The sequence below is a fragment of the Rhamphochromis sp. 'chilingali' genome (genome assembly GCF_963969265.1).
Source record: "Rhamphochromis sp. 'chilingali' genome assembly, chromosome: 18".
NCBI lineage: Eukaryota > Metazoa > Chordata > Actinopteri > Cichliformes > Cichlidae > Rhamphochromis > Rhamphochromis sp. 'chilingali'.
This window is the reverse complement of record NC_137945.1, coordinates 2,219,541-2,233,095: the sequence shown is the minus strand read 5'-3', so window position 1 is coordinate 2,233,095 and position 13,555 is coordinate 2,219,541. Positions and strand designations below refer to the sequence as shown.

Below are 13,555 nucleotides of genomic sequence, written 5' to 3'. Positions count from 1 at the left end.
CTGCTGTGATTCGTTACTGTGATCACGTGACTGACAGACAGCGAGAAAGAGAAGCGTCTTATGAAGATCTCGAAAAGTTGATTCTGTTCATCTGGACGTAGCGTTTTTAGTGGGAGAAACGTTGATTGATCAACTCTCTGTGAATGGTACTCATGGCCATTGATCATTGGGCTTTGATCAGTGGATCAATGGTCATGAGAATTTGCATAATCATGATTAAGGAACTGACCTCCCAGCCCATTTGTTCCTTCAATGGGCTGGTTTCAGTCATTATGTAAATGTACTGTTTACTGGGGAAACCTGCAGTCAGCTGAGACTGAAGAAGTCACTTGGATGATGATGAAACATTTCTCCCACTGAAAACACTACGTCCAGATGAACAGAATCAACTGTTGGAGATGTAATTGATCATACCGAGGTATGATCAATTACGATTATTAATAGTGCCGTCAGCATTAACACATTAACTTTAAGTGCATTTAAAACACGGCAGGGCATGGTGCTTCCTGCCAGAGAGCAGCAGGTCCCCCTCCCGAGAACCCTCAATGTCTACATGCATTTAAAATTGATAGGCAGGCACCGGCACCAGAGGTGAGCACCCTGGTGACACACCTGCACCCCAAGGCCCTGCGTGTGTGGGTGGGTGTGGTGGAGCGGGAAGAGGGAGGCAGTTGGGGATTCAATTCCAATTTTGACCTCCAAGCAATGAAGGCCAAAGCTCGGCAGCTACAGCGTAGATACAAGAAATCTGGTTTAACTGTTGATGCAGAAATCTACAAATACCATGTAGTATAAAGACTCCATCAACAAGGCCAAACAAAGTTTCTACTCAGGTATTATCAGTTCTTATGAGGGTAACACAAGGATGTTGTTTTCAGTTCTCAACAAACAAATTCAACCCCCCCAACGCTTCACTTCTGAAACCTGTAGCTCCTTGATGCTGTTCTGGACTACAAAAATCAATAACATCCACCAGCAACCCAGTTCAAATGTTGTGTCTACCCCCTCTCCAGAACCTTTTCTCTATTTTGAGCTGTTTTCCACTTTTCATTTCCCTGATTTATCTGATATTTCTGAGTTTATATGTAGATCAAAGCCTGCCACGTGTCATCTTGACCCTATGCCTACAGTGCTTGTGAAATCCTGCCTCTCTTCCTTACTCCCACTCATCTCTGCTATCGTCCACTCTTCACTCACCACCGGTATCTTTCCCTCCGTATTCAAGATTGCTTCAGTCACTCCCATACTGACAAAACCTTCTTTAGATCCTAACAACTTTCTAATCCACCCTTCATCTCTAAAATACTTCATTCACACCTGGTTAACAATAACATCTACAGGAGATTTCAATCTGGTTTTCTTTCATGTCACAGCACAGAAACTGCTTTACTTAGAGTCACTAACGATCTTCTAATCAGAGCTGACTCTGGTCTTCTCACCGTTCTCATCCTTTTGGATCTGAGCTCAGCCTTCGACACCATCTCTCACTCTGTCCTTCTAAGCAGACTCTCCTCTCTCGGCATCTCTGACACACCGCTAGCCTGGTTTCAATCATATCTACTCGACCGGCCCAGTTTGTTCATCTGAAATCATTCTGCTCTCATCTATTCCCGGTCACTTCTGGTGTACCCCAAGGTTCAGTCTTAGGCCCTCTTCTCTTCATAATATACATCCTCCCTCTTGGTACTATTTTCCGCAAATTTGATCTTCACTTTCACTGTTTTGCTGATGACACCCAGTTATATCTCTCCTGCAAACCTGATTCCTACCTCCCAGCTTCTTCCCTTACAGAATGTCTATCCAAGTTAAAATCCTGGTTTAGCTCTAATTTTCTAAAGCTCAGTGAGGATAAAACTGAAATCCTCCTTATTGGCACCAAATCCAACCTTTTGAAGGCAAACCATTTCTCACTCACCATCGATAACTCCACAGTTTTCCCTTCTCCTCAGGTTAAAGGCCTTGGTGTCATCCTAGACAGTTCACTTTCCTATAAATGTCACATCAATAATCTCACCTGTTCTGCCTACTTCCATCTACGCAACATTAACAGATTACGTCCTTCTCTTTCCACCCAGGCTACGTCTTGTTCATAGTCTCGTTACCTCCCGTATTGACTACTGCAAATCTCTCTTGCATGGTCTCCTCCAAATATCCCTCCATAAGCTTCAACTGGTTCAGAACTCTGCTGCTCGCGTTATCACCGGATCCCCCTCCTACCAGCACATCACCTGTTCTTCAGGAACTTCACTGGCTCCCTGTGAAATTCTGGATAATACACAAACTTCTTCTGCTCACCTTCACTTCCATTCATAACCTCACACCTCCCTACCTTTCTGACCTGTTAAGCGCTACCTTGGGGTGGCTGTGGCTCAGGTGTTTGAGCAGCTCAGCTACTGATTGGAAGGTTGGTGGTTTGATCCCAGGCTTCCCCAGTCTGCATGCCAAATATCCTTGGGCAAGATACTAACCCCAACTTGATCGGAGTGTGAGTGTTTATTCGTTTGCACTTGAGTTTAGAAGTGCTTGAATGAATGGGTGAATGAGGCATGTTGTATACAGTGCTTTGAGTACTCCGGGAGAGTAGCAAAGCGCTATATAAGAATCAGTCCATTTACCTTTTCTGCCCACTCACGTTGATCTTCTTCTACTATCCAGCTTTGTGTGCCTTCCTTCGGCCTCAGCACCATGGGAAGCAGAGCTTTTAGCTGCTCTGCTCCCAGGCTGTGGAGCTCTCTACCCCCAGATATAAGAAACATTGGTTCTCTCCCCCAGTTTCAATCTCAACTCAAAACCCATCTGTTCAAATCTGCATATTCATTGTGAACCCACTGTTTGTTAATTTTATTTGTGCTTTTGTTTTATTGTTCTTCATTGTGTCTAGAGCTGAGCGATATGACCAATAATATTCATCAAGATATACATTTGAAAATTTGCGATAACGATATAACTGACGATATAATTGACACTAGACAAAATAATTTACAACTCCACAACTTTATTAGTGCAAAAAAATAAATAAAACCCATCAATGTATTTCCACTTAAACAAGCAGCTGTTTTTTTTATGTGCATTAAAGTTCTATAAAAATTTAACAGTGCAAATACAAATTCTTTGCTGACAGTTTAACCAAAAAGCATTTCCAGTGGAAACTGGCCGACACATCCTCAGCACAACCATGTATAATATCCACAAAACTTAAAACGAGGTTATACACACACAATACGGTAACATTATGTTGAAGCACAGTACGTATCACTCCGCGAGGCTCCGCCTACGATAGCCGTAAAGCTCCGACAATCCATCAAGCGGTGCGGCTTCGTAGCTCAGCAAAGTTGTACTAAAACATTTAACAGATTTTCGGGCGCCGTGTACATAAAATAGTTTCGAGATCAGTAAACACAACCAGAGTTCATACATAAGGCACACGGGATTATAAGGGGCTCTGTCGACTTTCAGAAAAATCAAAGGATTGATTTTAAGTGCGCCGTATTTTCCAAACAACACGGTAATAACGACGGCCCGCTAGCATGCGCTACCAAAAATAGTGCTTTGTTGTGTGTCTGACGGACGAAAGCTAAACCAGTTCCACACCAGTGAAGCTGCAGCATTTTTACAAACCAGTTCTGATTCAAATAAAATTTGAATTTGATTCATCCGTTTCATTCAACGATCCACTTTCGCCCTTCTTATTCTGCGTCGCCGCCATGTGCGTATGTAAACAAAGGCGATGCGCATGCACGTTTTACCCAAATTCTATCGCCATATTTGATTTTCTTATCGTTGCCCAACATTACACCGGTATTACCGTGAACAGTATATGGCCCAGCCCTAGTTGTGTCATTGCTCTATTATGTGTTTTATCCTATTGTACAGTATCCTTGGGTGTCTTGAAAAGCACTTTATAAATAAAATATATTATCATTGTTACTATTATTATTATTATTATATAGCGCCAAGACCATTCCTCACCCCTGCTGCACGCAGCCACAAGGAAAACACCATCCAAGAGCCACCAGAGCCCCTAACCAGGTCATGACCACAACCCCCAGGTTAAGCTTCAGGGAAAACATCTCTAGGGACTCTCCAGACCCCCTAAGCCCATCCCTACCCCCATATCAAGCACAGTAGCGAAGGCGGGACCTCGGGACGGGACGACCCTCCACCGCCACTAGGTGACGGATGGAAGTAACCCAGAGGGATTGATCTAAAGTGGTGGCAGAGGCTGTATCAAGACTAATGTGATCAATTAGATGGTTTCTGTATTGGTTAGAATTAAGATTATTTATATTTTTCCAGTTCATGAGGACTGTTTTCTTGGCTATGCATAGGGCAGTAAAAACTGTTGTATTTTAGAAAGTGTTCTGTATATGTTAGACAATAATTTGGGGGTTTTAAGAGTAAGAAATTGTACCACACTGATTGAGTCCGTTATTACACTCTTAAATCCTACTACTTATCCGTGCGTCTTTCAGGATCTTACAAAGCTTCAAACGACATGTCGACATTATCGTGACTAATCGAGGCAGCCCTAGATAGTTCAGAAGTAAACCATGCATTATCTCAACCTTTATTTCCTTTATACGTTCATGAAGGGATACAACAAAATAAAGAAGAATTCATCAACATCTAATGGAAAATTGAATACATGCACAGTATAGCAGGTTCTCTCTCAGTGCAGCCAGCTGGATGAGGTTTACTGATCAAACCATGACAGAGAGATTCTATATTCAGGTAAGACAATCTTTAAGAAATGACAGAAAAATACAAACTGTAGGAACTACTTGTCAGTGTGGTCACATTCATCAGCAAGCAACAGACACGTTCAGGTTCAGTTGAGTTTACTTGTACCTGTAGGTACGTAAGCAGCTCATCCATCCTAAAATGAAAGCCCTTCAAATCAACACAGACAACAGAAACAGAATGAAACACAGTGAAGGGAAAAAAGAAGAAAATATGGAGAAAGGGCCATATGTTGTTTTCTTTCTCTTAATAGATGAAAGCATTCTGTTTGAAAAGTCTGTTTAATGATCTGAAGCAAGTTAAGTGTGGCAAACATAAAATCAGGAAGGGGGAAAATACTTTTCTAAAGTATTTCTAAATTTAACATCCAGGATTATTCACTGTAAATCCAGAAATCAGAGCTACCTCATCAGATCCAAGTGTGACATCAGCTGCACTCTTTACAGGAGACTCCAGCTGAACTCTGTGGAGCCTGATCTCAAGGTGTTTAAGTCTGACCCTGAAACCAGGAGAGGATCTTTCTGTCTCTTCAGATTCATTGTGATCCAGCGATTTCAGTCCTGCATGATCACGCTGATGTTTGCACAGAGCAGATAATGAAGTGAATGTTTTGGCACATTGGTAACAGTGAAACAGTTTATTTGCAGCGTGGGATCGTTTGTGTCTGGAGTATGAAGTGAAATTCTTGAAGCTCTTGTCACACTGGTCACAGCTGAAGTTCCCTTCAATGTGTGTACGTTCATGTCTGTTACAACCAGATGAACGTGAGAAAGTTTTGTCACAGTGTCTGCACTTGTATGGTTTCTCTCCTGTGTGGACTCTTTTATGGTCTTTAAGATGATCTGCAGTGGTGAAGGATGACCCACATTGGTCACAGAGGTGGTCTTTAACCCCACTGTGATAGAGTTCATGTTTTTTTAATGCACTTGGCGTGGGGAAGCCTCTCCCACATTCTTTGCAGTAGTTCATTTTGTCTCCAGTGTGTCTACGTTGATGCACTTTTAGGCTCCTTCGGTAACTGAAAGTTTTTCCACAAAGGTCACAGCGAAACGCTTTCCCACCACCACAGCGACGACAGGGTTGAGAACTGGATCCATCTGTGCCGCTCTGCTTCTAAACAAAGACACAAACACAGTGTAAGTCGGGGAACTCCTTCAACATTTTTATCCTGAACATCACCTGAAATAAAGAGCAGCTCTGCCAACATCCAGTAACATTTTACTGTTTACATTATAACACTCAGCTTACTGAACAACATTAAGTCTTCATTTGTAGGTAATCTACTTAATGGGAAGACTGGTTGTTAAACCCCTAGATGCTCCACTCTGCATGCCACAAGACCCTAACCCCAAGCTGCTCTCCGATGCATCCATTGGAGTGTGAATGTTAGAAACATAGAAAGGGGAGGAGCTTTTAGAACTTTACTTTTTTCCAACAGCGGGAAAGTTTCAGGAGAATTGTGTCAGATTTGACTGAATATTCTGTACGTGAAGTTTTCATGTCTCATTTAGTTTTGAAATTAAACTTCATTCACATAATACTTCAAACTAACTACAACTGTAAAAAGAAAAATACATACCTCACAGTAACTGCACTTGTAGAGTCTCTTTCTGGCGTGGATCTGTTGGTGTGATTTGAGGTAATTTGGATGTTTAAAAACTTTATCACACAGGTCACATTTATAAGGTCTCTCCTCAGTGTGGGAAAGCATGTGGCTTTGTAACTGTGCATCTGTTGTAAACAGTTTGCCACACTGATCACAGCAGTAAACATTATGTCCAGTGTGAATGCGTAGGTGAATATTTCGGTACCCTAACTGGCTGAAAGTTTTTCCACAAATGTCACAGCTGTACGCTTTAACTCCACTGTGGAGGAGTTGGTGTGTTTTTAAGCTTGAAGACTGTGTAAAAGATTTTCCACAAATGTCACAGCTGTACGCTTTAATTCCACTGTGGATGACTTGGTGTTTTTTAAAGTTTGAAGCCTGGGTAAAAGACTTTCCACACAAGTCACAGCTGAATGCTTTAACTCCACTGTGGATGAGTTGGTGTGTTTTTAAGTTTCCAGATAGAGTAAAATCCTTCCCACACTCGTCACAGCTGTATGTTTTCTCTTTCTTTCTTCTGTGAGGTTTGTCGTCCTCCTGAGAGCGCTGACTTCTCTCTCCATGTTGGTCCTGCAGTGACAGAGATACAAACAGGCGCAGTGAGCAGGGTCACAGAGTGTGAGCAATCTGATGCGACTTAATTTCTCAATGGTGCAACAAAAAACATAAAAGTCCTAGGCCGCACCGCTGCCACCAGGCGTTCGATTCCTGTTTTCCAAAAGTGACCTCTGACAGAAAAGCCTCATTTCTGCTGTTTAATAGCAAACAAATGCAAACTTTTTAAAATGATGACAGATTACAAACGCTCAGCTGTGTCTGTAATCAAACCTCTGTAACTTTGCTCTGCTTCACTGCAGCAGCATCAGGTAATGTTCATGTGTTGATTCATGGTTTTCTTCAGTTTTTGGTCGACTGCAGGATATTTTTAAGGTCATCTGCCATAAAAAGCAGATAACCCTATTTTATCCTCAGTTACTTTGACACAAAGACATCTGCAGTGATGCTCACACCTCTGATGAAGTCACACATGTATCAGTACTGATAAATGATCAGAATTATAATATTTCTGACTGTCTGAGGCAAAATTGTATCAAATCGGGACCTTGTGAATCGGAATCGAATGGATTATAGAAATCAGTGATGATACCCAGCCCTAGTGAGTGGCCTAGGCACGACAGACGTGGATGTAGCTGTAATAGGAAAAGAACTATTGATAACTTTTCTGTTAAGTTAAGGCCTGATCCGTCTGAAATTCATAGCCAGCTCTGACACGGAACCATCAATCTCTGAACGCTGAAAAAGCTCAGTGTATCCATCCATCCGCTTCTGCTTTCCAGGGTCGCCAGGCGTGCTGCAGCCTATCCCAGCTGTCAGAGGGCGAGAGGCGGGGTACACCCTGGACAGGTCGCCAGTCTGTCGCAGGGCCAACACACAGGGACAGACAACCATTCACACTCACATCTATGGGTAATTTGGATTTATCAGTTAACTTATCCCCACAAACTGCATGTCTTTGGACTGTGGGCAGGAGGCCGGAGTATCTGGAGGAGGAGGCCGGAGGGAACCCACGCAAACACGGGGAGAACATGCAAACTCCACACAGAAAGACCCCGGCCTGATGGTGGAATCGAACTCAGGACCTTCTTGCTGTGCGGCAACAGTGCTAACCACCGTGCTGCCCACAGTGTATCCAGAAAACACATTATATGCTGCGATAAATGCACTGCCCCCTCTCCCCACTGCCTTTCAGCGGCAGGCAGCAGCAAACCGGTCGTCAGGTGAGGCCGACGTGATGATTAAGTTTAACACTGTCTACATTGTAACCAAAGAGTGCCAAAGCACTTTAAGCACTAAGATAAGTTACTTTTTCAGTAACTTATCTTTGTTGTAGATCAAAGATAAAGAACTTTGTGTTGAAAAGATTGTTAGTTAATCATTTACAAATCAATATTGTCTGTATGGACAGCAATTTTTGTTTTTTGTTTTAAATGAACAAGTAATTTGGGTGCACCTAAGAAACAAAGTTAGGCGCACCAGTGCAGTTAGTCTAGAGCGCTGGTGAGTGAAATGCAGTCGTGGAACAAACTGAAACTCCCTCCATGAGTGGAATCACAGACAATGGTAACTTTATTGTCCCCAGTGGGAGATTGATTTGTCCATGCAGAGATATAAAAACAAACAAACACAACAAACACAAAAATAAGCCCCAAGACAACAACCTAAATTTTATCACCAAAAAAAGTACAGTGTGCAATGGCAACAACACTTATGGTTTAGTGTTATTAACCATGATAATAGCACTTGGTACAAAAGACAATCTATGTCTCTTTATAACAACGACCTGATGAGAGCAGCTGAAAGTCATTAGAGGCTGATCTGAACACAACATGACAGAGGTTTCCTTCCTCAGCACCTGCCTGTTATAGACGTCCACAAGCTGGACCCGAGACCTCCCTGAAATCTGACCAGACACTTTAACCAGGTTGCTTAGTCTGATCTTGTTATTACCATAGACGTCACCAAACACATTGTAGGTGTGTTATCACCACCTTCTGGTGATAGTCTCACATTACAATCATGTTACAGAATGAGAGTTGTAATCAAAATTACATTATTGAAGAAATATTGATCACAGGAGAAAAAATGTTTACTGTGTGATCAATTCTGAGTCCAACTTTTCAATGTGTGCTGATAAAATATGATCTTTGTTTTTGTTTGTGAATGTAGCTTCTGCATGTGTGGAGGAGCCCAGGATGGAAAAGATAAAGCTGCTGTTAACAACCAGCTGTGCACAGTTTCAATAACAGTGTAACTGAGATACTTTTCTCACCTCCTGTGTTGAAGTCATTGTTTCCTCTGTAGTGGCTGAGCTGAGTCCAAATGGCTGAAACTGTTCCTCTGCTGCTCCACCAGACTCTTCTCCTCCTGTTACTCAGCTGGGACACAAAAGTATAGATATGTATTTTATCCCTGACAAGAAGAAGCAGAGCAAATAAACATTACTACAACAATACCTATGAAGCTTCAAGGTGAAACCCCAGAAGCAACCAGGGCAACATGGCCAAAAATCTTTATCACTATATATATTTGAAAATTTGCAGCAACGATATAACTGATGAGGCAAAATACTTTACCACTCTACAACTTTATTAGTGCAAAAAATCTCATCAATTTATTTTACATGGAGGAAGTGGAAAGAAAGGCTCTTGGCTCTTTAACAGGGACAGCACCGAGTTACATGATAGAGTGAAACAGGGTCTCACAAAGGTTTCACTCAGGACCTGCTGACACACACATTTTTCCACACATTGGCTCAGTTGACAACCCCCACAAGGGTTTAAATGCCTGGGACTCTCCACCATTTGATTTTAGAACTGAAAAAGCCACTTTTGGATGAGAGGTGAAACGTTTAAAAAAGCTTACAGACGTCCAGTCACTTTCTTTCTAAGATCTTGGACTCAGAACAAAAGCTGTCCAGCTTTGTGTGTCTGTCAAAATGCTTTTTACAAATCCTGCTGGAATCAGTGTTGTTACAGCTGCAGTCAAAGCAAGATGGAAACAATGAAGAAGGAAAGTTCAAATCTACTCAGACTAAATGTCTTCAGTCAGTGTGTCAGCCTCCAGTTAACAACAGTGGTGAGAAACGTTTGTACACAAACTGGAGAAAAGATCTGAAAAACTGAAGGTGAGCTGATAGTAAGAGGGTCAGATTTGGACAGCAGCTCACCATGTTCATAAAGAACCCATTTCTCATCTCAAAGGAAGTCACACAGCACTTCAAGGAGGCAAATACTGGGCCTCTCCAGATGCAACGGGTTGATCTCCAAGCAGATGTGGCCCTGAGAGAGCAGTTTGGAAGAACTGAACCTGCCACTTTCTGCCTCCAAATGGTCTCTGAGACAGCTTTCCCAAATCTGAGGACAGTAGCCCTGTACATGTTGACCATGTTTGGCTCCACATACAGCTGTGATGCAGCTTTCTCCACAATGAACATAATAAACACTAAATATTGTCCATGGCTCACCAATGAGCACCTACACATGTGTATGGCCCTGACAGCACTCCAGCCCACATTTAAAATCCTGGTAGGACAAACTGAAGCTCAAGTCTCTCACTGAACAACAGAAAGTGGGGAAGTGAAATATAAGGGGGAAAGAAAGAGAAACTGTACAATTGATAAGAATTTTAATGTCATTTGTTGAAAAATTTATTGAGACTCTTAATCAAGATGTGAAAGGTAAAGAAAAAGGGAAACTCAAACTGCTGCTACTTTTTCTGAAATTAAGCATTTTGTTTTTTATTTTCTCTAATTCATTTTAAACTGAAAGCCTATATCTAATGTAGGTCTACTGTGTGTCTCAGTGTTCACAATCATTTAAAAATGTTTTTAACTTGTATTTTCATTTATTTGATAGTCTATTGTTCAGACATTCAGATATTGATTAAAAAAAATAGGCCGCTTCTGTATCACAATCATAACGCAAGTTAGACATTATGATGTCCCGGACCTCTGCTTGGGAAGATTTTCTCTAACAGAACATCCTCAAAATTTAGCTGAATGCCTCTGCTGTAGAGGTTTGGTGCAGGCAGAAAAACAGCTGCAGGGACAATGAAAAGACTTTTCTGCTCCAACTTCTCCCAGCATGCTGAGCTAATGGTTAGTTGGTGTTTTTCTCCAAACACTCTCTCACTCTTCTCTCAACGTGTTCACAATAAACTGTGAACAGACACCGAGGAGAGCAGCAGAAGACCTCATTCAGGAGCTAAACTCAACATGAACTGAACTCACAGTAAAGTTAGCTCGGTGCTTACCTTTAGATGAGCCCACAAACCGAGAGAAACTCCGCGATGAAGCTGCAACTCTTTCCAAACACAGGAAACAGATCAGGGAGCAGAGACCCACGTGGTTCACGCTGATCGCAGCTACGATCCAGGAGACAAGGGTGGGCAGATCGATGCAGATATCGATCAGGACGTTGGTAGTGGTTTATGATCGATACTTTAGTTTGTTTCTCTCCTCTAAGTTCACTACTTTACTCCCGTTTCATGACAAAGCAGCTCTCTCTGCTCGACTCCTGTCCCGTACACACACTTTGCTCCGCCCCCTTCTTCCTGATCTGCTTTGATTCGATGCTGTTTGGACACGTGACTCGAAAAAGAGGCCGAGCCTGTTTTTTTAAAATGAACTTTTTTTGTCAACAACAATATAAACATATAAGGCACCATTATTTATCCATGCATCTAAATATAAACGGTTGAGCATTACAACAAGAGAAATAACAAAAGAAAGAAAGAAAAAGATGCAGAATGTGAGAACATAGACACAAACAGTGTGAACAGAAAGGGAAATCATGATCCACATCTCAGGTAGAGAGGAGGCCTCCTTTTAACATAAATAGAACTTATTGAATAGAAATATAAGTTTAGGGGCTTTCTTTTCATTTATGTGTTTCAGCGACTTACTCGAGAGTTTAAAATCATCCAGCCATCTGTTTACACATGGTTTAGCTTGAAATGTCTGCATTTGTGAATAAAACTTTCCCAGTAACAAGACAGTCCCAATCACCAAGTCTAACTTTGGGTTCTCAGCAACCATCCCAAATTTAACTACAGTCAAATGTGGTAACTGAATTCCCCTGGACTGTAGCCAGCTCCACATGTCAGTCCAAAAGGAGTGCACTGATTCACAATAGAAAAACAAGTGATCCAAACTTTCAATGTCATTTTCAGAGAATCCACAGGTGTTTGCATGTGGGTTAAATTTCAGTTAATCTGTTGGGTTAATCTCATTTATGACTTTAAAATTAACCTGTTTTTCTTTACTGGGAAGGGGAAGTAAAATACACTTTCTTCGTATCAGTTTAACTTCCATAGCCTCAAATTCTTTTAGAATATAATTTCCTTTAACCAGTTTATGGAAATGTTATCAAAAATCTGATCTCGCTAAACCTGCTGCCACCAAAGTCAACACCAGCTGTCCAGAGCTGTCTCAGTCCAGGAGGATTTTTAGAGTGCACAATGTCTTCTTTAATCATTGATTTCAAAGGGACTGGGATGGCTTTTGTTAGTGTTTTATAACTCTTAGCAGCACCTTACGTCAAACTTACATCTCATGTTAATAAAACCCCATTTCAGGGCGTTATTTCTTGTCCATACACAAATGTTAAGTTAGGTAAGGGTTAAAAGATCAAGATCGTATATTAAAAATAAATCTCCCACTCGCCCCTGTGGGTGCTCAATCCTTCAAGCTCGGGTCCTCTACCAGAGGCCTGGGAGCTTGAGGGTCCTGCGCAGTATCTTAGCTGTTCCCAGGACTGCGCTCTTCTGGACAGAGATCTCCGATGTTGTTCCCGGGATCTGCTGGAGCCACTCGCCTAGCTTGGGAGTCACCGCACCTAGTGCTCCGATTACCACGGGGACCACCGTCACCTTCACCCTCCACATCCTCTCGAGCTCTTCTCTGAGCCCTTGGTATTTCTCCAGCTTCTCGTGTTCCTTCTTCCTGATATTGCTGTCATTCGGAACCGCTACATCGGTCACTACGGCCGTCTTCTTCTGTTTGTCTACCACCATTTTGTCCGTCTGTATCTGGAAGTCCCACAGGATCTTAGCTCGGTCATTCTCCACCACCCTTGGGGGCATCTCCCATTTTGACCTCGGGACTTCCAGACTACTCGGCACAGATGTTCCTGTACACCAGTGGTTCCCAAATGTTTTTTTGCAAGGCCCCCCTTTGTTTTACAAGACAAATGTTCATACTGCACAGCAGAGGTTCCCAAAGTGTGGGGCCTGCCCCCTAGGGGGGGCGCAGAGCCATTGCAGGGAGGGCGCGGCATGAAAAGAAAAAAGAAAGAACTCTTGGACACTGCTAGCATAATTGACAGGTTTTTGACGGGGCTCCCACAGAAACGCAAAGCAGGAGATGAAGCGTCGCTGAATATGTTTCCAAACCAACTTCATTCTAAGCCAAAGACTAGAAAATATGGTGAAGCAAATCTTCCCTTTGGCTTCACCTGCACAAGTGCCGAGGTAGGTCTCCCTGCAGAATTAGTTTCCCTGTGTCGGGAGCAGCGCTGGGCTGTTTAAATCACAGACAAACAGGATCCCACAGCTGTTTATGTTTTTGAACCCATTTTGCACAGAGAGGCATTTTTTGAAAAATGTATTGACAGCAATGTTGAATATTATTACACAGGAAAAAAAACAGCA

The 13,555-nt window shown here is 42.3% G+C and overlaps 1 protein-coding gene across 2 annotated transcripts in view; it reads right to left on the bottom strand.

Moving 5' to 3' along the window:
• Positions 1 to 11,443, bottom strand: part of LOC308385572 (uncharacterized protein) — a 39,419-nt gene extending 27,976 nt beyond the window's left edge. The window contains exons 1-4 of one of the 2 annotated variants that reach the window (XM_080864571.1): positions 11,159 to 11,443; positions 9,177 to 9,282; positions 6,320 to 6,916; positions 2,998 to 5,853 (exon numbers count right to left, since the gene is read on the bottom strand). In XM_080864571.1, coding sequence (XP_080720697.1) covers positions 5,101 to 5,853; positions 6,320 to 6,916; positions 9,177 to 9,194 — 1,368 coding nt within the window. In that variant the 5' untranslated portion in view covers positions 9,195 to 9,282; positions 11,159 to 11,443 and the 3' untranslated portion in view covers positions 2,998 to 5,100. Of the gene's footprint in view, positions 1 to 2,997; positions 5,854 to 6,319; positions 6,917 to 9,176; positions 9,283 to 11,158 lie in introns of those variants that run through there. The other variant, XM_080864573.1, reaches the window with a different exon arrangement.
• Positions 11,444 to 13,555: the final 2,112 nt, after the last annotated feature.